Below are 22,699 nucleotides of genomic sequence, written 5' to 3' on the forward strand. Positions count from 1 at the left end.
GGGGGTTCCAGTACGGGGGGAGCAGGCTGGGGCCTTGGGGGTTCCAGTACGGGGGGAGCAGGGAAGAAGGAAGGGCCGGGGGCATCACAGCTAGGTCCTGACGATCAAGAGGAGTTGGCTGGATGAAGGAGGGGGGGAAGCATTCTTGGTGGGGGGTCCAGTCTGCACCGGCCTCAGGTACAGGGTCTGGGACTGGGGGCAGGGGGCGGGCAGGAGATGGAAGGTGGAGACAGAGCAGGAGGGAGGACGCCACCAGAGCCTCGTGTGCTGGGCCAGGGGAAGGGTTAGAACGGCACAGAGCGATGGGGTGGTGGGTGGCGGCAAGACTGGGGACAGGGACCCCCCCATCCCACTTGGCCCCTCCTGTTGACCACATCTGCTCGTCTGCAGGTGTACCCGTCCAGCTCAGGTGATGATTATGGCAGGGACAGTACCGCCTATCCATCTACCAAGACCCCCAGCAGCGCCTTTCCCCCCCCCTCCTACATGGCAGGTGCGGGGGGGCTCACCTGAGACGGGGGGGGGGGCTCCAGGTCCCTCTGCCCCCGTCCCCTCACCATCTGCCCCTCCACAGATGGCAGCCTGCACCCTTCAGCCGAGCTCTGGAGTCCCTCGGGCCAGGCAGGCTTCGGGCCCATGCTGGGCGGGGGCTCGTCCCCCCTGCCCCTCCCGCCAGCTGGTGGCAGCTCCGTGGGTAGTGGCAGCAGTGGTGGGTTTGGCAGCCTGCACCAGCACGAGCGCATGGTAGGCCTGCGTGACGGGCGGGGCGGGGGCGGGTGTGTGGGCAGCCCCCGACGGCTCCCCCGTGACCCCCCTCCCCGCCCGCAGGGCTACCAGCTGCACGGGACGGAGGTGAATGGCGGGCTCCCAGCAGTGCCCACCTTCTCCGCAGCCCCCACGGCCGCCTACGGCAGCGTCTCCAGCCACACGCCCCCTGTCAGCGGGGCCGACAGCCTCATGGGTACTGGCCCCCTTCTCCCCACTTCCAGATAGGGCCCCCCCAAGCCTGAAACCTGGCTGGGTGCAGAGTCAGGCCCTCGTCGCTCACGTCCTTCCTCTCTTGGGGCCTGCCCTGCACATCAGCTCAGGCTCTTTGGGCCACAGCTGTGATGTTAGGAAATGGCCTTTTCAAACATGGGTCCCCAGTTTACATTTGGGCAAACAGAGGCTCAAAGGGAAATCGCTCCTCGGTTCCTGTAGCCTACCTGCCTGTCAGTAGAGCCCCCGTGGCGGCAGGACTCCAGGCCGTTACTCGGCCAAAATCAGGGGCTGCCCAGTGCTGGGTGAGGGCGTGTGTGCTGGGCAGTCAAATACATCTGGGAGCCCCCTGTCAGCCAGGGCAGGGGCATCCAAGCTGGGCCCGCATGCTGGGGACGCCCCTGCCCTGAGTCTGAGCTTCACCTGTCTCTAACCCCCCAGGCTCCCGCGGAACACCTGCCAGCAGCTCCGGGGACGCCCTGGGGAAGGCGTTGGCCTCGGTGAGGCGCGGGCCCCGGGGCAGCAGGGGTGGCTGGGCTGCTGAGCCCGAGAAGCTCGCCCCTCACCCCCGTCTGGTGGCCTGTCTTTCTTCTCGCCCCTGGTGCAGATCTACTCTCCCGATCACTCAAGCAATAACTTCTCCTCCAGCCCCTCGACCCCCGTGGGCTCCCCACAGGGCCTAGCAGGTCTGTCGGGGGGGCTGCATGTGCTGTCTGTAGCCATGAGTGGGTGGGGAGCTGGGTGGACCTCCTGCCTCGGGGCCCACATTCCCCTGGGCATCCGGGGAAGGCTCTCTGGAGGGGGCGGTCTCCAGGCCAGTCTACGTTGTGCGAACAGTCAGGGGCAGGTGGGACCTCGCAGGGGCAGGGCAGAGGGTCCAAGAGCCAGAGTAACAGGCTGAGACCCCCACCTGGACCCCCAAACATGGACAGCTTGGCGTTCGTCCACCCGGTATGTAATAGGCACAAGTTGCATGCCCTGTGTTTGGCCCTGCCAAGGGAGCCAGGTCCTCCTGTCCCCAAAAAGACCTACTTGGGGGTCAGCTCATGGTGAGGTTTCTGGAATGCCAGGTGGTTTTATTAGAAACTCCGCAGGGCCTCACCTCTGCAGCACAAGTCCTCCGGGACCCTCACCTCACCCTGGCCCATGCAGGGCTCCTGGGGTGAACCTCTGCCCTGTTCTGGCTCTGGCCGCTGGTACGGCAGGCTGGCCCCTGGGGCACCTACCACGTGCGCTGCTGGGCTGCCTTCCCCATGGGAAGTGGGGTGTGGATTTTGGAGCAGGAACCTGTGAGTGGGTTCCCAGTAACTGCCTGGCTGGCCTGGCCAGGACTGACTCCATAGGCGCTGTGGGCGTGGGGGCCCCCGTGTGGCCAGCCCCGGCATCGCAGGCCCCTCGGCCCACTGCCCGCCCAGCCTCTGCCTCTGGGTCGGGCTGCTTGGACACCCAGGCCCAGGTACGACTGTTGACGCACCGCCTGCCTCTTCCAGGGACGTCGCAGTGGCCCCGACCAGGAGCCCCCGGTGCCTTATCGCCTAGCTATGATGGGGGTCTTCACAGCCTGGTGAGCTTCCTGCCCCAGCCTTCCGGGGCTGGGCGGTGGCTGTCCCTCGTGGGTACATGTGGCAGGGGAGGGGGTGCCCCCCTCACGGGAGTGCCTGGAGTGGGGGGCATGGTACACGTGGGTACGATTTTCACGTGGACCCTGGGGTGGGGGAGGTGGCCCAGGAGGGCGGCTCAGCATGTCTGCTGTGGCCGGTTTACAGGACTTGGAAACGGTGTCCCACAAGAGCTGTTAGGCCTCCCGTGACTGGTGGAATGTATGTGTCGGGCACAAGGTCCAGAGCTGTCACCGTGGCCTCGTTAGCCAGCAAAGGCACACGTTCTACGCCAGGCCACACGGGGCCGTGCAGGGTCCTAGAGGCCCGAGCCCTTGACCGCCCCCTCCTCCGCCCCACAGCAGAACAAGATGGAGGACCACCTGGACGAGGCCATCCACGTGCTGCGCAGCCATGCGGTGGGCACGGCGGCCGACGTGCACGGGCTGCTGCCTGGCCACGGAGCTCTGGCCTCGGGCTTTGCCGGCCCCGTCATGCCACTGGGCGGGCGACACGCTGGCCTGGTGAGTGCTGTTTGAGGGGGGGCTGGGCGGGGGGTCAAGGCGGGCCCGCCCTGACTGACGAGCCCACTCCGCTGTCCGCAGGTGGGAGGCGGCCACTCGGAAGACAGCCTCGCGGGCAGTGGTGGTCTCATGGCCAACCACGTAGCCCTCCCCAGCCAGCCCAGCACCCTCCCTGACCTTGCTCGGCCACCGGACTCCTACAGTGGTAAGCCTCGGTGTTGGGGCCGGGGAAGAGGTGGCTGGCACCCCGGGGTCACCTGTGCCCTGATGCCCTGAGCCAGCCTGGCCAGAGGGTGGTGTGCCCCTACACGATGTTGTGACTTCTGTGGAAAACGGTGACCTAGGGCTCATCACAGAGGGACTGAGAGCTGCCAGGCTAGGCCAGGGGCCTGCAGTCCGCCAGGCACTGGGGTAGGCTCCCTCACCATACACAGCATCCCCTTCACCCTGCACGGGGAACCCCTTAGGGAGGCCAGCAAAGTCAGCCTGTCAGGTCCTTCCTGGAGGGAGGCGGAGCCCGGGCCTCAGCCTTCGCTTGTTCAGGGGTTTTGTTTCTGCCGCTCAGCCGGCCTCTGCGTGGTCAGGATCAGCTGGGTGCTTGGGGCTCGGGTAGGCCCTGGGGCAGTAAACTGGGAATAACACAAAGAGCCTGTCCCTGGGGGGTGACCGACAGTGGACTATATGCAGAAGGAAGGGTGCTAGGGGAAAGTGGGGAGGGGGTGCAGGGGTGCTTGTAGTTTTAAAGATGGTGACAGGGCAAGACTGTGACATTTGCGCGAGCTGGGCCTAGCAGAAGCAGACAGGCGCCTGGGTGACACGCGCAACGGCTCTGGGGCAAGCCCGTGCCTGGTGTGCTGCAGTAGTGGGGAGCCCTGTGTTGGAAGGGGGGGGTGAGGTCAGGGAGGTGACAGGGCAAGTCACGTGGGGTCCCGTGGGTGTGGGAAGACTTGGGCTTTGACCCCAAACAACCTGGGGGCTTTGGAGGGCTGTGGACAGAGCGGTGCCCTGCCCTACTCAGTGCCCACAGGCTCCCTCTGGTGGCAGCAGGGAGACTGGGCAGACCAGGTGTTGTGTGGTAGCTGAGGCCACTGCTGGAAGGGACTGTGTGGGTCGGGTGGGGGGGGGCGAGTTCTGGGTGTTCCGAGGGCAGAGAGGCCACAGGGTTTGCAGGTGTGGAGGTGGGATTCAGGTCTGCAGTTCAGGGAGGGTGCGATCCAGGCATCCTGGGCACTTGGTGGAGCTCAGAGCCAGGACTGTGGGCAGGGTCACCAGGCAGAGCGAGCAGAGTGGAGCCCCAGCCTGAGCGTCGTGCTGCCGGGGGAGGGGGACTGCTCCCAAGGTGTCAGGAGCTGTGTCGGGCCCCCTGAGGTGAGGACCCACGCTGGAGCAACACGGGGTCAGTGTGGTGGCCAGTGGCCGTGGGCCGTGAATTTTCTAGGAGAACACCAAGGAGGTGACGGCACTTGGCACGAGGCTGGAGGGAAGAGGTGGTGATGGGCCAGTGAGGGTCTCGTGGCGGCCAGTCCCAGGGGCGTGGACAGGGACTCTGCCACTGTGGGGGCAACCGTGGCTGGCCGGGGTTCTGCCGGGCCAGTGCCGTGTGCACAGCACCACACTGCCTGGTGTCCCGAGCCCCCAGGACCCCCCCACGCACCCTACGTCAGGGCAGCTTCTCTTGTCCCGCCCAGGGACCCTCCCCATCCCAGCCTCCCCACACCCCAAAGCCAGCCTGAGCTTGACAGCCATTGTTGCTCTGTGTTTCTTGATTTTTATCACTTTTATCACGCCAGGGGTCTCTCTGGGACACTACAGTCATTGTGACTGGGGGAGGGGCTCCTGGCACTGAGTGGGTGGGGCCAGGGTGCTGCTCGACCCCTCAGTGCCTAGGACGCCTTGATGTCCGTGGTGTGGGGCCAGGGTTTCCTGAGCTGAATCTCTTATCCCAGGTTCCCTCCCCTCCTCCCCTGCCCTGTCCTCCCAGTTCATCTGTGGCCAAGCCCAGACCCCATTCCTGGTGCGTGGTTTGCTATCACAGAGTGTCGAGTTCAGCATTGCTGTGTGATTTCAAACCCTGTATTTCATTACGTGGTTTTGGGCTTTTGTAAAATTGGCATCTGGCTAGTATGTTTCACGTTGGGGGTGAGGGCCACCTTGCTGCCAATGGCTGAGGATGGGCCCTGGCCCTGATGTGGGACGTTAGTTTCCGACTCTCTGCTTTTGTGCTAGGTGCTTTCTGGAACGTTCTAGAACGTGTCTCCAGTGTGCACAAGATTCTGTCGGGTGTGATTCCAGGTTGTGGGGTTTGGGGCTGTGCATGTGTCCACCTTCTCCAGATAACGCCAGGCTGTCCCGCACTGGCTGTGCCAGTCCCCTCCCACCGGCAGTACCTCAGGTTGTCGGGCTGTCGTTCCGCCAGCTTCATGGGTCCCGATTTGCATTTCCTCGGTTTACGGATGCAATGAAGCAGATCTCCACGTGGCCACATCCGCTTCCTTGTCTCTGAATCGCCCATTTGGGAGCTTTCCCTATTTTCACGTTGAGCTCATCATCCTTTTTTTGTTGATTTGTAGGACTTCTTTACGTATCACGAAGACGAACCCTTCACTGGTTTATGTAGGACACGTATTTTCTAGTCTCGGGCGTCTCTTCTTTCCTTGCTGGTGTCCTGCTAATCAGCAATTCTCAGTTAGGTTACAGTCCAGTTGACCAGTTTGTTTCTTCTTTGAAGAACAGCTCTTTTAGTACTTGAGGTGGTCCCCACCTCCCAGTCACAGCAGGATTTCCACGCACTTTCTTCTAAAGGTTGTCAGATCTTAGTCTGGAACTGGTGACTGTGTGGCGGCAGGTGGGGACCTGATTCTAGCTGTGTTTTCTGTTTTATTGTTGGGTTTTGTTGGTTTGTTTGGGGTGGTTTTTTTGTTTTTTGTTTGTTTTTGCAAATGAAGGCCTGGCTTTCGCCAGAGAGCTCACTCTGCCTCCCACCAGGGGTGAAAGGGATTTGTCAGGTGGCCCTGGAGGTGCCCGGACGCTAAGCCCAGACCCCTTGCAGGACTCGGGCGCGCTGGGGCTGTCTCAGGTGCCAGTGAGATCAAACGGGAGGAGAAGGAGGACGAGGAGAACACTTCCGTGGCTGACAACTCAGAGGAGGAGAAGAAGGAGCTGAAGCCCCCCCGGACTCGGACCAGGTGCCAGCCCGTCCTCGGCCCCCGCCCCGCCCCGCCCGTCAGGACGCACGCACACTCACACAGACACGCACACGGCGCCCACACCGCGAGGCCGTCGGCGGGCCCCTCCGCCTGCCCCCCCGCCTCACTGTCTCCCTCTGGCCCCCCGGGCCCCCCCCCCCATAGCCCGGACGAGGACGAGGACGACCTTCTCCCCCCAGAGCAGAAGGCTGAGCGGGAGAAGGAGCGCCGGGTGGCCAATAACGCGCGGGAGCGGCTGCGGGTCCGAGACATCAATGAGGCTTTTAAGGAGCTGGGGCGCATGTGCCAGCTGCACCTCAACAGTGAGAAGCCCCAGACCAAACTGCTCATCCTGCACCAGGCCGTGTCGGTCATCCTGAATCTGGAGCAGCAGGTGCGAGGTCAGTGGGGGCGCCGCTCCCCTCCCCCGCCACTGCTGCCCTCGCTCTCCCCCCACTTCCTGGAGCCGGCCTCCCCTGCTGTGACTGTCCCCCTCCTGCAATGACCGTCCTCCTTGCTGCGACCTCTCCCTGCAGTGACCGTCCTGCCCGCTGTGACTGTCTCTCTCCTTGCCGTGACCATCCTGCCCTGCTGTGAGCTCCCCCACTACGGTCACTGTCCCCTCTCTTGACCAGGGGCCGCCTAGCCTGGCCCCTGTGTCCCCTCTGGAAATGGGAGGATGACACTCTTTGGACCCCCCAGCTCTGCAGACCTGGGCACTTATGCTCTGAATTCCATCCCTGGACCCCAGGGATCCCCGCCCACCCCAGCCCTTCTTTCTCGGGAAGGCTGTAGCCCTCTGGCTGAGGCCCCGGGGCCAGAGGTCACTGTCGCTCCAAACAGACACATCCTTGTGGGGCCACTTCAGCCCATCAGCCCCCATCTACAGGTGGGGTTCACCCCCCACCCCATTTCCCAGGGCCAGGTGAGGATTCAGAAAGGCCCCCATGTGACTTGGCTCCCCAGCTCAGCTGCTTCCTTAATGCCTCCCACGCCTGCGCGCCCGTTAACCCTTTCTCTCCTGCAGCGCTGTCGCTTGGACCGGAGCTGGGGCCCTCGCCCCCCCGGCCTGCTGTCCCCTCAGCTCTGAGGGTTCTGTGTTTCCATGGTGGTGCGGGCNCCCTGCCGTGTTCCCCACGCCCGCCTCTCTGCTCTCTGCCTCTCCCGCTCCCCCATCCCAGCCCATCCGTCCCTCCGCTTCCACGGCAGCCCCTCCTACCTCGCACTTGCTGCCCAAGCCCCGGATGGCAGGGCTGCGACCTTGGGGTCTTTCCTCCCTCAAAGCCCCCTAGTTGGGACTTGAGGGAAGAAAGGGGACCAAGGGGTGCACCAGCCTCAGGCCTGTCAGTTTGGTCTGCGCGCTTGTCCTGGGCTCCGGGGGCCGCTGCCGCCACCTGGCGGGATCCACTCAGGCCCAAGGGCAGGTGGGCGGGTGGGTGGACAAGGGCACAAACCCCCCCCCCCCCCGCCCACTGTGGGAGCAGGATAGGGCCCCCGGGAGCTGCCCACATGCAAGTGCCTTGGCTCCGCGGCCGCCTCGTGGGCCGCACAGCAGGGCCGGGCCTTTACCCGCCGGGTTTCACATTCCTCAAGGCCAGGCATGGCAGGTGTCCCGTTGCGATTTGCCCCCATCCTGCTGAGGATGAGACACAGTGAAGTCACTTGTGCAGAGCCGCGTGGCTGACAGTTTGTAGGGCTTGAGCCAGGGTTTGGACCTGGTGGGCAGGTGTCAGCTGTTCCAGGGTCCTGTATGTGACCGAGGCCCAGTATACAGCAGGTGCTCAGTAACTTCACCACCCGGGGCAAATGGGGTGGTTCACAGTAGTGATGAGAGGCCCAGGGAACCGACGTTCCCAGTCCAGAGTGGGGGCCCGTGCGCGGAGTACCTGGTGGCCATTCCACGTCCAGCTCTTGGGGTGGCCGTAGTCCAGTGCGGGTGGGGGTGGGGGGTCAGGCCTTTGTCTGCTGAGCTGCAGTCTTCTCTGCCTCTCCCACCCACACTGGGCAGGTCAGGCCTAGCACTCCCTTAACCCAGCCAGCCACTGCGCTGACCGGGAAGATCACCCCAGGCAGGGCGCTGGGTCTCCCCTGCCCTCCTGGCCCGTCCTTGGGCGGGGGACAAGGGACACAGTCCAGCTCCCGCAGATTCCCAGATGCGGACTCAGGGCCCTCCCTCCATCCCTGGGAACAGTCAGTCACACGCCGTCTCCTCTGGGCGTCACACACACAGCCTGGCCCGCGGCCGGGTCCCAGGTGTCCACAGACGGGCGCCCTGCCGTGCGCACAGGGGAGCACACCGTCCCGACACGCGCGCACACGCACACAGTCGCAGGCGCTGGCCTGCCCGCCGCCCCGGCTCCTCACTAACGGAGGCCCCGGTGCTGTGACTCAGCAGTACGGAGGAGGTGCTGTCCCTGGAGGAGAAAGACCTGAGGGACCGGGAGAGGCGCATGGCCAATAACGCGCGGGAGCGGGTGCGCGTGCGGGACATTAACGAGGCCTTCCGGGAGCTGGGGCGCATGTGCCAGCTGCACCTCCAGTCGGACAAGGCGCAGACCAAGCTGCTCATCCTGCAGCAGGCCGTGCAGGTCATCCTGGGCCTGGAGCGGCAGGTGCGAGGTAGGCCCCCAGGCCGGGCGTCCCCGGCCCCCCCCCCGCCCCACGAGCAGGCCTCGGGCGGCTCTGCATGCCGGCTCCGGGCGCTCCGTCCGCATTTCGGCGGGAGCACTCGGGCCCCCGCGCCTGCTACCTCTCTAAGGGACCCTCTCCCACATGGCTCTCCCCCTCCCCCCAGAGCGTAACCTGAACCCCAAAGCGGCTTGCTTGAAGCGACGAGAAGAGGAGAAGGCGTCGGGCGTGGTCGGAGACCCCCAGATGGTGCTTTCAGCCGCCCACCCGGGCCTGAGTGAGGCCCACAACCCCGCGGGGCACATGTGAGAAGGGGCGCCAAGCGGGACCAGTGACCCGGCCCGGTCCCTGCCGCATGCACGCCTGCGGTCAGCACTGAGCCCGTGCCACCCCGGGGCCGGGGTGGGGGGGGCTCCGAGGCACGGGGGCTCTCCCTCCCCGGCCTGCAGCCCCCACCCCTGGGTCTCACCGCCTTGACGCCTTGGGACTTTCCTGATGGATCCTGAAACCGCAGCCCGGGCTCGGGCCCAAAGGGGCAGTTTTGTTTTGTTTTGTTTGTAAACAAAACCGGAAAGCAAGTGAGATATACACTTTGTCAGAAAAGATGAAAAAATGCCTTAAGTAGAAAACGCGGGAGAGTCCAAACTACCACTTGCCGGAGGGAGAAGCAAGATGGGCTCGCTCTCGCGGAGCCGCCGTGAATCGTGCCTACGCCTGACCTGTGTCTTAAGGAAAATAAAGAACGTTAGTTAGGAGATTTTTTTTAATGTATTAGAAAATTAGCAAGGAGGATGCCTTTCGTCTTTTTTTTTTTTAAGCTTTTTTGCATATGTTTTGTAAGCAACAAATTTTTTGTATAAAAGTCTCGTGTCTCTTGCTATTTCTGCTGCTGTTTCTAGAACTGAGCGTTGCATTTCATGATCAACCAGATTATTAAAAGTTGTATTAAAAAGACCCGCTGTAAACCTGAGGTCCCCCGCTCTGGGAGCCGCTGACACACACAGGGAATGGCGGGTGTTGTCTCCTCGCTGGTCTTTCAGAGTTCGGGTGGGTCTTTGCTTCGTCTAGGTGTGACGTGGTGGGCAGGCCTTCCCTGGTGGGGGTTCTCCTTCGGGCATCCTTGGGAAGGGGGCGGGGGGGTGTCTGCAGGGAGGCAGTGCCCATCCCGCGTGGGATTGCTGAGGACCCCGTCAAGGTAGCTCTGGTCCCCGGGCACTTCCCCACGGCCCTCGAAGCCCCACCAACTGCTCTCCCACAGTCTGCAGACCTCCCCAAACTGGATTTTGTCGGGACCACCGTTGCTGGGCACAGGGACCATACCACGGGAGCGTCATGTTGGGGGGACTCCCAGACACCCTGTCCTTTGTTCTTTTGACCTGGGGACCCGAGCCTGTTCTCTGATCTCTGGCAAAGGGCCTGCAGACAGCTCAGGCCAGCACAGAAACCCCCACCCAAGTGATGGTCCCCAAGCCCCGAAAAGCCCCTAGGCTTTGCACCTGATCGTCTACAAGACCAGGAGGGTGGGCCACATCCCAGGCCCAGCTCCCAGGCCTCCCCATCACATCACCAAGTGGGACCAACTCCACGCAGGACTGCCCCAGGCTTAAAGTCCCTGTCCCTGCAGCCCCCGCAGGCCTAGGGACACAGGACAGTTGGCCCATCCATGTGTCCGCCAGGCAGGGGGGTCAGGCCTGCCGGGCTCCTGGGCTCCTTTTCCCTATAGCACCCCCCAACACACACACACACACACACACACACACCGCCCAGGGTGGCCATGTTCGCTCCAGCACACTGGCCTGTCTGGCATCCCCCCACCCCACTGCCGGAGCAGTGGAGCTGCCTGATGCCCTCCAACCCGGTGACTGGCACTCCCCGAGGCCAGGGAGCTGGGCACGCCAATGGAGCACCAGGCAGGACGTGCAGGGCTGGCTCCCAAGCCCTGAGGTCACTAGGGTCCTTCCACTGGGTCTGCCCACCTCCGCCCAGACTGGTCAGGGGGCAGCAAGGAGCCGGTGGCTGGTGAGCAACTCCTTGGTGACTCCCCTGGTCTGTGCGGGTTTTATGGGTCCTGCCTCAGCGTTCCTCTTACTCTGCTTCTGGTCTTACACGGAGCCTCTGCCCCAGACTACTAGTGGACCGTGTGTTACCCATAAGTGGTCCTGGGGGACGGGCGGAGCCCCGAGTATGGGAAAACTGTGCCGAATGCCTCAAGGTAACTGGTCTTCCAACAAAACTTTTTAAGACAACTGTACCCGAGTGTCAGCACGCCTGGCTGGATTCTCTGGGATGTCTCAAAGGAGGCTCCGAAGTCGATCTGGAGAACTGTCCCGCAGGTAACTGCACTGCAGCAATAAATTTGACATCGTATGACCCCCCCCCAGCTGTCCCCTGGATCTTTCGGCTGCTGTGTGCTTCCAGAAGGGGGGAAGGCAGGCGGGAGGGGTGCCACGTCAGGCAGGGGCACGGGGTTCTGCAGCACGCGCAGGGATGGAGGCCTCGGCCTGGGTGTGAGTCCCCGGGGGCAGCTGTCACGGACGTCCACACACAGAGATGGGGCCTAAAACCACGGGGATTTATCCTCTCTCGTTCTGGGGCCACGCTCCCTCTGCAGGCTCCAGGGAGGGTCCTTCCTGCCTCTCCCAGCTCCTGGGGCTCCAGGTGTCCCTCGGTGTGTGGCCGCATCGCTCCAGTGCCTGCCTCCGTGGCACGTGGCTGCCTCCCCGTGCGTCTGCGTCCAGATTCCCCTCTTAGGAGGACAGCAGTCACTGAGGGCATCACTCCCACCTCCTGTACGACCTCACCTGAACCGATGTATTTGCAAAGCTCCTGTATCCAAATAAGGTCCCATTCACAGGTGCCCGGGAGGCAGGACCTGAACGTGTCTCTTTGGGGGGGGACACACACAACAGGGGTCTGACTGGGGCCAGGGTGAGCAAGATCAGCAAAGCCCCAGAGTGACAGGGAGAACCCCGTGGCGATTCCATGTTCTAGAACCAAAGCACCCCAGGTCAGGCAGGGCACCTAAACTTGTAATAAGGGTCCTGGGGAGCTGGACACGGGACTGGCTCACGGGGAAATGCCACTCCCTGAGAGACTGCCTATTAATCTTTTAAACTTAGAATAGCCCACTGATTTATGCACATTAAGTGTGTAAGTGGGATGGTGTGTGAACACCATCAAAAAAGGTGTGTATGGACACCCCGCTGGCTCAGTCGGTGAAGCGTCTGCCTTCGGCTCAGGTCATGATCTCAGGGTCCTGGGATCGAGTCCCACATCGGGCTCCCTGCTCAGCCGGAAGCCTTTCTCCCTCTGCCTGCCGCTCCCCCAGCTTGTGTGCTCTGTCAAATAAATAAAATCATTTTTAAAAGGTATTTTTAAAATTTTTTAAAGATTTTATTTTTAAGTAATCTCCACACCCAACATGGGGCTTGAACTCATAACCCTGAGGTCAAGAGTCACTCACTCTTCCCACTGCGCCAGCCAGGTGCCCCTCAAAAATGGTGTTTAAAAATAGGTCACAACGGTGCCAAAATCTTCCTTCAGCGAGGCCTCCCCCCCCCCCATCCCAGCAAGGGTCTGCTCCGTGGAAACTTCTGGAGGGAGCACCTTGGCCCCACTCAGGGAACTTCAGGAGACAGGAAACGGAGGGAAACTCGGTACAATGGATGTGCCCGCGTCTTGGCAACAGCAATGGTGTCTTGAGCACGTTCGAAGGGTGCAGGTCTCTGTATGCTTGTCACAGACCTTCTCTGGCCAGCCCCGGGCCAGCCCTCCGAGCACGGAGCCCGGGCCTGAGGAACCCCAGGCAGCCCTACCACCCCCGGCCAGCGCACAAGGGACAGCCCCTCAGAGACCAGGCTGCGCGGGGGCAGGACAGTGGCACCTCGGAAGGAGCACCCCTGCATCCGACCCCTGAACCAGGGATCGGGGCCTTATTTGGGAAAAGGGACTTTGCAGGTGTAATTCAAGATCATGAGATGAGCTCATCCTGGAGCAGGATAGGTCCTACATCAAAGACAAGCATCCTGATAAGAGAGAGAAGCCATGTGACAATGGTGACAATGACGGAGGCAGAGATGGGACACATGGAGGGAGTGCAGCCCTGTGACACCTGCATGGCGGCTTCCGGCCTCCACCACGGGGAGAGCGCGAAACCCTGCTGCTTCAAGCCACCCAGCATGCAGCTGTCGCTGTGACCATGGGGAACAGGGAGCGTGTGTGTCCTTTCTGAAACGGTAAAACACCCCAATACAGCAGGAACCCCACGCCTCACTGGCAAGGACATCAACAGGCGCACCTACTCCACAGCGGGTTGGCTGGCGGCCGCCTGGGCGCCTGGCACTGACCTAACCTTCTAGAGCAGTCACAGCTCAGTCTAAAAACAAAAAAGCTTAGTGGTTTCGTCCACAATTCAACACGGGCCCCCCGCAGCCAGCCAGCCGGCCCCCCAGACATCCCCTCCAGAGGGATGAAGACAGACGTCCACGCAAAGACTGGGACAGGACTACTCACGGACCACAGCTGTGATGGCCAAACCCTGGAAACCACCCGAACACCCTCCAGCAGGTGAGGGGTCAACACACAGGTCCGCCCATCTGTGGAATGCGACTCGGCAAAAGAAAGGCGCCAGGGACTCTCAGAATTACCTGCGCTGCGTGGGAGAAGCCAGACACCAAGAACACACCGTACGCCTCCATGGAAGTCTAGACAATGCAGACGAGCGCTCGTGGGGGCCAGGAGGGGGTGCACGAGGGTCTAGAGGAGCAGGAGGACACGCCAGCGGGCACCCCGGCTGTCCTGGGGCGGTTCCATGGGCACACACGTGTCCAAGGACCGAGTCGTACAGGTTCAGTACATGCATTTTTGTGCGTCAAATACACCTTGATAAGTTGTAAAGATTTTAAAAGAAAGACTCCATCAACGGCTGAACGGATGAACACAACTCACCCACCACGCAGGGGAACAAACTCGGCCACGAGCAGGAGCCAGGCGCCCACACGCGCTGCCCGGGGACGGACCCCAAGCTCATGACGTTCACGGAGGGAACCAGACACAGAAGGCCCCACGGCGTGTGAGTCCACGTGTGTGACACGTCCAGAACAGGCTCCTCCAGGGACGGGAAGGGGGCTCGTGGGGCTGGGGGCCGGGGAAGGGTGGTGAGTGGCGGCTGAGGGGGATGGAATGGAGCTTCTTTTGGGAGTGATGAAAATTTCCTGCAAGGAGACAGGGCGGAGGTCGCCAGAACTTTGCGAATGTGCTCAGTGCCACTGAAACAGCCCCTTTCAGATGGTTAATGGTACGGTATATGAATTTCACAGCAATAAAAAGAGAAAAGGAGTTGAGTTTCCCCCCAAAGGACAGACGGGAATGTCACAGGGAGTCCTGGCGGCCGAGGCAGGGGGCCAGCAGAATGTGAAGAGGGTCCGCAGCTCTTGCTTATCCACCACCGCTTCGGAGACCGCGATCCTCCCCTCCCCCAGTTTCAGCCCATGTCCTCTTAAGAGAGTGGCTACCTCTGCCCCATCTCCACAGCAGGCCCAGGAGAACCAGCCTCAGGGCATTTTCTGCAATGATCGGGAAAGAGGTGCCATCTTCCTTCAAAGGCTCCTGGAACGTTGAGCTAGAGTCTCCATACACTACTGCTCAGAGAGAGCTCACCAGAGGGCAAGGACAACAGAGAAGAGAAGAGCGAGAGATGCAGAGAGAGATTCGTAAAAATATTACTAGACTCCTAGATCCAGCCATGCCTGAAGCCATCCAACATGCAGTAAAACTGGTTTTTGTATTTGGTCACTTCAAAGGAAACATTCTGCCTTATGAGCTGAAGTACATTAAGGAAGCGGAAGGAGCCGTGAGGCATTAGGAACTGCTGGGTCCCGGACCTGCAGCCCTCAGGCCTCTATGCCCATCTCTACTCATTTTTAAAAAAGATTTTATTTATTTGAGACAGAGAGAGGGCGTGAGCAGGGGCAGGGGCAGAGGGAGACAGAGTCCTCAAGCCGACTCTGCATGGAGCGCAGAGCCCAACCTGGGGCTCGATCTCACCACCCTGAGGTCACAACCTGAGCTGAAACCAAGAGTCTGGGGCTTAACTGACTGAGCAGGCGCCCCCCCCCCCATTTTTTCAAGCAGCTTTACTCTCTCTCCGCTCTCTCCACAATCTTCATGATGGCCTCTGCACCCCGTGTTGTAAGGTTCCACCAACATATCTCTTCTGATCCCAAGCTCAAATCCCCAGAGCACCTGTAAAGACCGAGAAACAACGTCCACTCCGGGAACAAGCAGCTCTGGTGCCCCGGCCGTGGGCTCCAACTGTCGGAGCCGGGACCCAGGCGCAGCGGGTGGCCCGGGCCAGGTCAGGGCCTGCAGCCCCCTGGGAACGGCCGCCTTGCAGGAAACGGAGGCGGGGGCGCCGGGAGGACAGCAGGGCGGGGCAGCTGAGCCCGCGCCGGCCGGTGCTTACCTCCGGGCCTGCACCCGATGCAGCGGCCCCAGAGGCAGCGACGGCGGCAGGCGTGGCCCCGCCCGCCCCGGCGGTCCATCGCTAGCCGAACCGCGCCGTTCGCTTTCGCGGCTCCAGGAGCCAGGCCTCGGAGCGACAGAAGGCTCCCGGGAAGCACACGGAGGCGGGGAAGCACGGCCGACGGCCCCGGAGGCGGCTTCCGATCGCACCCTTCCCTCCGTGCGACTCCGGCCAAGTCCCTGCCCCGCCGGGCCTCAGTTTCCCTAACTGCAAATAAAGCCATGGCTTCTAATAAAGACACAAAATCACCAGCCAAGTTTCGCGGGCCAGCCTTAGCTGCTCCAGGTTGCGCCACCGGAGACATCTGCCCGCCACCGGGTCCCGCCCTCAGCAGGGCCCTCCCCGCCCCCCAGACCTGCCCACTCTCCGTCGCGTCTATGAAGACTTCCGACCCTCTCCGGAAGCGACTGCACTGTCTTCTGGGTCTGCGCGCGCAGCAACCGCAGTCGCCTGTCGCCGATCGGGCAGCTTGCCCAGGCGAGGCCTCCCCGTGCGCCTGCGCGCTGCGGCCGCCGCGCCTGCGTAGAGCGGCCGGGCGGCAGCCGGGGTCACCCTGAGCTGGGGACCGCGCCGCGATGCTGGGCAGGTTCCTGGGCCCGCGTTATCGCGAGTTGGCCAAAAACTGGTGAGCATGTGCCCCCAGCCCCGCTGCCCCCAGTCGGCACCCGTTATGCTGCCGGGTCCCAGATGGGACGGGCGCGGGGCGGCCGGGGCGGCGCGCACGTAGGAGCCAGCTCCTCACCCTACCTGGAAGGACGGGCGCGGCCGCCCCGCTGTCTGTCCAGCGCCCTCGGCTCGGGCTCCCCGGGGGCCTACCGGGACGGCGAGGAAAGCTCCTGGGACATTACTGACCCTCGGAGCTGTGGCGCGGTGGCAGGGAAGGGTCCCTCCGGATTCGTGGCGCCCGCCCAGGCGTCAGATGGGGTGGCGGGGGCCGCGGCTTGTCACTGGGCAGCAGGTGGGGGACGTGGTGGTGGTTCGTCCCCTGTGGAAGTGGCGCTGGCAACCCTCCCGTCCAGCGTCCCAGGCACGTGGCTGACCGTGGTCCGGCCGCACGTCGCCGGCCACGGGCCCTGTAGTGGTTAGCCGTGGCTGCAGGACAGGTGGCCCCGCTCAGCGTCAAAACACAAACACGTGTTCCCTCGCAGTTTGAGTGGGTCAGGAACGCGGGCACACCCGAGCTGGGCCCACCACGCCGTCTCAGGAGGCTGCAGTCTCCAAAGGCTCTACTGGGGGGTCTTTCCAAACGCAAGTATGTGATTGTTGGCGGACTCCCTTGTAGGGCAGCTCAGGTGGCAGCTGGCTCCCCGCAGAATAGGTGTTAGCCAGAGCACCTGTGCTGGAAGCTTGTGTTCCTAAGGTCACCTCTGCGAGCCTCGCTTATTAGAGACCGGAGACGGGCCCTGGTCACACTCCGAGGGAGGAGGCGCGCCGGGGCGTGAGCATCACGAGGGATTGTGGGAGCCACTGTGGACTCTAACGAGAGCGAGACTCAGCCCCGTGCTGCACCGTGCAGCCGTGTGTCCTTGGGGAGGTGGCCTGCCCTTCCTGTGCTGTGTGCTCCTTATAAGACCCCGACCCTGACACCTCCCTCAGTCCCATAGCTGTCCTGGGTCAGCTGTAAACTGCATGGTTGGTGCCCGCATGCAGACATGAGCCATCGTGAATGGGGGGTTATGAACTTGGGTTGTTTAAATTTTCTTTTGAGCAGATTCCTCAAAAAAAACCTTCAGAGGATCCCAGTGTGAAAGCAGATGGCAGTGGATTTGCCTCAGGGTCTCTTGCTTTGTGCCCACCCCATGGAGTTGTCAGAGGGATGTGTCCATACACTGGGCAGGAGAGGCGGGTGTGTGGTGGGCGCTGGATAGACAGAAGCTTGGCAGGCGAGGGGGAGAGAGACCCAGAGATGCAGCTGGAAGGGTGAGCCCCGAGCAGAACCTGACCCCCCACTATTCTCTGGCAGGATGCCCACAGCGGGCATGTGGGGCGCCGTGGGCACTCTGGGGCTGGTGTGGGCCACGGACTGGCGGCTCATTCTGGACTGGGTGCCCTACATCAATGGCAAGTTTAAGAAGGACGATTAAACTGACCCTCCTCGGACCCCTCTGGTAAGTTTCGGCGGCTGTTAGCAGGTGAATCCTGTGATTCCCACCTGGCTGAGGAGTGGGGCTTCCATGAGGCTGGTTCTCCGTGCCCCCAAAGCTAGGGTGGCAGGTCTGGGAGGCTCACCTGAACTGTTCACCCAGAAGAATCCTGCCTGTCAGCACAAAGCTGCCAACTAGCATCCCTGGTGTGTGGGCCTGGGGAATGGGCAGTGCCCTGGGGTGCTCGTCCTGGAGGTTGACCCGTGTGCCCCACACCATGCTTGTCATCCCAATCTGCCCAGCCCTGGGTGTGGCGGAGGGGTGCCCCATTTTACAAATGGGGAAAGTGGAAGCTGTCCCACAGCTGCTGGCCTCCCTGGGGGTGCTGCTTGAGCCCTAACGACTCTTCTCTTTGTCTCTGATGGGGCTGTCCAGTGTGCCAACCACGTGCTAGGCCAGAATGCATGCACCTCCTACATCTCCATTCTACAGATGGGCCCCAGGCCATGCAGCAACCAAGCGGCCTAGGTAGACTTGATTCTGGAGCCCGGCTACAGTGCGCGTAGCTCCTCGTCCCTCAGCACCTCCCTTCCTACAAGAATAGGAGCCAAGAGTCTTGTGCTCACCCTGCCTTGTCTCCCCTCCAGGTGTCTGCCGGTGCTGTCTCCTCCTGTGGGAGCCCCTGCGGTGCCCAGGCCAGCCCACGCCCTCAGGATGGGCTTCAAGGAAAGTGACAGCATGACTGAGGACTCTGTTTCTGAAAATAGCTTTCATGTTTGAATGCACACAGCATTAAACCTTGCTCTGAAACCTGCCCCACCTGGACATGGTCATGCTAGGGACTTGCTTATCTTGACTGCAGCCGTGGTGGTGTGAGTGACCCAGGGGTCAGTGGCTGTGACAGAAATTGATTACTGAAGGTGTTTAATGGGTAATCAGCTGCGCAGCGTGCGCCTTGCCACCTTGAGACGTTACCGCACGACTCAGTGTAAAACAGACGCCCGTTGCCTCCCCCTTTCTGTGAGCGAGAACTGAGGAGGCATTTAGCTGCGTGGTCCTGGGTCCAGCTCTCTCGTGAAGGTGCAGTCAAGGTGTCGGCTGGGGCTGTCTCATCAGAAGGCTGGACCGGGGCTGGACGGGGCGGGGGGAGCAGTTCATGCCAGCGCCCTCTTGGGGCTGCTGGCCGGAGGCAGGCCTCAGCTCCTCACGGCGTGGGCCTCTCCGTGGGGCTGCTGGAGCTGCCTCGCGTCTTTGCGGGTGGAAGCCACATGTCTTATACCTTCCCCCAGAAGTCTTGCACCATCACTTTCTCCACGTCCTGTTAGAAAACACATCCCCACATCCAGCCCACCCTCAAGGGGATGAGAACTTGGCTCTGTTTTGAAAGGAAAAATACCAAAACTTGTAGAGAAGTGAAACCATCACAGGAAGGGTACAAAAATGAGCAGGTACACAAGGATCTATGGTGCACAGTTCCCTCCCTCTTGAAAATTCCAGCAACAGTGTGTGTATAAGTGTATTTGCGAGAACAACTGTTGTGTCATCTGCCATTGGGAAACACCATGGATGGGGGGCTTAGACCACCGAACTGAATCTTCTCAGTTCTGGAGGCTGGAAGTTGAGATCGAGGTTCTGACGGGGTTTGCTTCTGATGAGTTCCCGCATCCTGCCTTGCGGACTGCCCACTGCCTTCTGGCTGTGTCTTTGCCTGGCCTTCCCCCCAAAGCAACTGCGGGGGACGAGGAGGATGTGTGCTTTCAGGTGTGCTCGCGCACTAATCCTGTCGGCACAGGGCCCCACCCCGACCTCACGTCCTTCCATCCCCACGCCCCGGCTCCAGCACAGAACTGAGGTGCGGGAAGACACATATTCGGGACAGACCTGGACCTTTCACACAAGCAGTGGCATTTGTGACACCCCTCTCTGCACATCATTCTCTCACCGAAGGCATCTTTCCTGGGGCCACGCCACTTTGGAAGGGTCCTCCACTTTGACATGACTTAACAATTTCCAACTTGGTTCAGGGCTGGGCCGTCCCGCAGCCCCCAGGGCCTTGCAGAACAGTGTGGCCCGAAGTGGAAAGAAACCTGTGGCCCTCTTTCCATTATTTTATGTGATTTTATAATGTTTTACAGTTTTAATGAAAATACAGCTGAGCTTGTGTCCGTGAAAGTCAGAAAAGTAAAATTCTAATTCAGATTCTGTTACAAATGCAGTATTTAGGCTTAAACTATTGGGAGTTTTAATACAACTTTTCAGTAACTTTAATACTTTTCCAACCACTTTAAGTTCTGGGTTGCGGGGGGGGGGGGTTAACCATTAAAAACAACATAAAAACACATATAAAGGATCATGTCTCTCTTTTTGTCTCGGGGTTCCAAATAGCTCACCACAACACCAAGGAACCCTTTATTTAAAAACGTGACATTTTGGAGGCACCTGGCTGGTTCAGTTGGGAGAGCATGTGATTCTTAATCTCAGGGTTAAGAGTTCGAGGCCCACGGGTGTAGCAAGATTACAGAAGAAATAAACTTTAAAATAAACAGGAGTCCCTGAGTGGCTCGGTTGGGCGTCTGCCTTCGGCTCAGGTCGTGGTCTTGGGGTCCTCGGATTGAGCCCCATATCGGGCTCCCTGCTCAGTGGGGAGCCTACTTCTCCCTCTCCCTGCTGCTCCCCCTGCTTGTGTTCCCTCTCACTGTGGCTCTGTCAAATGAACAAATAAAATCTTCTACAAAATAAAAAGTTACAATATTGCACTAAATGCCATTCATCTTCATCACTGAGGTCTTCAGTACTCCGTAAATTCTGTGCCCCGGGTCAGCGCCGTGCTTGCCTCATGTTAACTCAGGGACTGTTGGCTGGGGACATCTGTGGTTGTCCAGACTGGGGGAGTCCTGGCATGGAGTGGGTGGGCTGAGAGATGCTGTTTAGACCCCCACAATGCCCAGGATGCCCCCAGACAATCACCCAGCCCCAAAGTCCACGATACTGGGGAGAGACCTTCCCACTGAAAGTGGCTCCTCCCATCACCTGATTTTCTATTTCTTAACCTTGTGTAGATGGGCAGGAGAGGGTGTTTGCTTGGGGCCCAAGGCAGCCAGCCCAGGAAAGGGAGATCCTAAGTGCCAGCAAACCAGGAGGAGTCACGACTGCCTGTCCCCCTCACAGGGCTCCCAGCCTCTCATCTCTGTTGGCTGCCCCCATCATGTCCACTTGGACCAGCCCCTCAGGGGACCATCCCAGGGGCTTGGGCCAGGCAATGCCCACAGGCTGGCTGTCTATGCTCTGGAGGCAGCCTGGGCCCGGTGGGGGGGGGGGGTGTCAAATGCCCCGAGGAGCAAGTGATGGCCGACAGGCTGGATGCCTGAGGAGAATAGTGAGGGGGCACCGAGGGTGCGTTTTCAATGTTGGTTCTTAAGGTCAAATCCTACGACCCAACACCATACGTCCACCAATGTGGTACCATAAAAAACCAGGAAATAACAGATGTTGGCGAGGATATGGCAAAACTGGAGCCCGACCCCTTCCTCTCCCCAGACAGAGAGACCAGCTGGCTTCCCCTCTCGGTCCCTCCCCTCGCTGACCCAGGGCGGGTGCTCAAGGGAAGATGACTGCACAAGCAGATGGAGTTGTGGCCGAGTGGATGGAGCTGTGGCCGGTGCCCGGAGAAGGCCGGACCTCCGCACGCAGCGGGGCAGGAATGTGAAATGGGGCAGGTGTGGAAAACAGTTCGGCGGTTCTTCTAAAAATTAAACATAGAGGGCGCCTGGGTGGCTCAGTTGGTGAAGTGTCTGCCTTGGGCTCAGGTCAGGATCCCAGGATCATGGGATCATCGAGCCCTGCGTTGGGCTCCCTGCTCTACGGGGATCCTGCTTCTCCCACTCCCTATGTCCCTCCCCCTGCTTGTGCTGGCTCTCTCGCTCACTCTCAAATAAATGAATAACATCTTTAAAAAAAATAATTAAACATAGAATTACCATGTGACCCAGCAATTCTACTTTGGGGTATGCACCCAAAGACTTGAAAGCAGGAGCTGGGAGTGGTCCTGGGGACCTCTGACACAAGAAGGTTAATACTTTTTCCTTTATGCCTTCACATGGTTTCACTGACTGCAATAAACATGTGTTATATTTGCAACTACAGTTTTTAAGTTAAATAAAATCATACAAGCTGGAAAAAGACAAGCCCAGTAGTTACCAGCATGGCCCTGCACAAAGGTCAGGGTTCTGAAGTCCTGGGTTCTGGCCTGAATCCTCCACCCAGGAATCTAGTGCTCCAAACCAGCTTTGCATGGTGACGTTCAGGGTGCCCCTGCCCACCGTGCCCTTTATCTGTGAGACAGCAGGAGGGAAACTGAGAAGTTGCACGTAAGCTGAAGCCATCGAAACAAGGAAACAAGTTACAGCTGCGCTGCATGCAGTGGTCTTGGGTTGCCCGCCTAGGACCTGCCTCAGACCTGCGCTGTGAAGACCCCTGCAGGGGAGATCCCTGTGTGCGGATCACCCCTCTGTTTCCCTCGGCGGAGCCTGCCTCCCCATCACCATGCTCCTCAGTCACCCGGGGACTGGACGCCAGGACAGGCCGGTCGGGAGGTCCGGCCTTCTCCTGGCACCCGCCACAGCTCCATCCACTTGTGCAGTCATCTTTCCTTGAGCACCTGCCCTGGGTCGGCGAGGGGAGGGACCGAGAGGGAAAACCAGCTGGTCTCTCTGGCTGGGGAGAGGAAGGGCTTGGGGAACGCGTCAAAAGTAGGGGGGAGACATTTCTAGGAAGGTCCTGGACCCCAGGAACAGAAGGTGGCTGGACCACGGCGGAGCCGGGAGAGGGGGGCTATTCCTCGATTCCAGGGCATGGTGAGGGATTTGGGACGTGCAGGGCGGTGATCAACGACAATGCCTGGAGGCTGGGAGACCGGGGGCGGGAGGCGGCAGGATGGGTGGAGGTCCGGCCATGGGCAGGTAACCCGGGGTTCGAGCGGGGACCTGGGGGCAAGGGACGGAAGGCAGAACCCCGGCTGCACAGCGCGAGAGCGGACCACGGGACAGTCCCTCAGCTTGCCGCTCGCGGGGCCCAGGGCGCAGGCGCGGGGCTGGCGGGCAGGCGGGTGGTGTGAAGCCACCAGCCCCGCCCCCTAGCCGCACGCTGATTGGGGCTGCCGCCGCGGGGCGGGGCCGGCGCC

The 22,699-nt window shown here is 61.0% G+C and overlaps 3 protein-coding genes across 18 annotated transcripts in view; 2 read left to right on the forward strand and 1 right to left on the reverse strand.

The window, feature by feature from the left end:
- TCF3 (transcription factor 3) overlaps positions 1-9,867 on the forward strand; it is a 35,704-nt gene extending 25,837 nt beyond the window's left edge. The window contains exons 14-19 of one of the 16 annotated variants that reach the window (XM_040629681.1): positions 2,469-2,542; positions 2,939-3,100; positions 3,182-3,305; positions 6,150-6,285; positions 6,451-6,686; positions 9,080-9,867. In XM_040629681.1, coding sequence (XP_040485615.1) covers positions 2,469-2,542; positions 2,939-3,100; positions 3,182-3,305; positions 6,150-6,285; positions 6,451-6,686; positions 9,080-9,222 — 875 coding nt within the window. In that variant the 3' untranslated portion in view covers positions 9,223-9,867. Of the gene's footprint in view, positions 1-2,468; positions 2,543-2,938; positions 3,101-3,181; positions 3,306-6,149; positions 6,286-6,450; positions 6,687-8,677; positions 8,905-9,079 lie in introns of those variants that run through there. The other 15 variants (XM_040629684.1, XM_040629685.1, XM_040629682.1 and 12 more) reach the window with 15 other exon arrangements.
- A 4,810-nt stretch (positions 9,868-14,677) lies between these two features.
- Positions 14,678-17,799, reverse strand: LOC121102447. Its single transcript, XM_040628304.1, has 3 exons — positions 17,666-17,799; positions 15,377-16,026; positions 14,678-15,156 (listed from the first exon to the last, which is right to left on the reverse strand). The coding sequence occupies exons 1-3, from the start codon at positions 17,797-17,799 to the stop codon at positions 15,140-15,142; spliced, it is 801 nt and encodes a 266-aa protein (XP_040484238.1). The 3' UTR covers positions 14,678-15,139.
- On the forward strand, positions 15,904-18,334 carry LOC103681641 (cytochrome b-c1 complex subunit 10). Its single transcript, XM_040629774.1, has 3 exons — positions 15,904-16,061; positions 17,400-17,544; positions 18,168-18,334. Exons 1-2 carry the CDS (start codon positions 16,012-16,014, stop codon positions 17,518-17,520), a joined length of 171 nt encoding a protein of 56 aa, XP_040485708.1. The 5' UTR covers positions 15,904-16,011; the 3' UTR covers positions 17,521-17,544; positions 18,168-18,334.
- The last annotated feature ends 4,365 nt before the right edge of the window (positions 18,335-22,699 follow it).

This window comes from Ursus maritimus, unplaced genomic scaffold (assembly GCF_017311325.1).
Source record: "Ursus maritimus isolate PB19 unplaced genomic scaffold, ASM1731132v1 scaffold_14, whole genome shotgun sequence".
Classification (NCBI taxonomy): Eukaryota; Metazoa; Chordata; class Mammalia; order Carnivora; family Ursidae; genus Ursus; species Ursus maritimus.

Coding starts and splice junctions, on each gene's coding strand:
- LOC103681641 (XM_040629774.1), top strand. CDS start 16,012: ATGCTGGGCAGGTTCCTGGGCCCGCGTTATCGCGAGTTGGCCAAAAAC. Junction 16,062..17,399: donor CGCGAGTTGGCCAAAAACTG/GTGAGCATGTGC, acceptor ATTCTCTGGCAG/GATGCCCACAGCGGGCATGT.
- LOC121102447 (XM_040628304.1), bottom strand. CDS start 17,799: ATGGTGTGGGGCACACGGGTCAACCTCCAGGACGAGCACCCCAGGGCA. Junction 16,027..17,665: donor CTTCTGGGTGAACAGTTCAG/GTGAGCCTCCCA, acceptor ACGCGGGCCCAG/GAACCTGCCCAGCATCGCGG.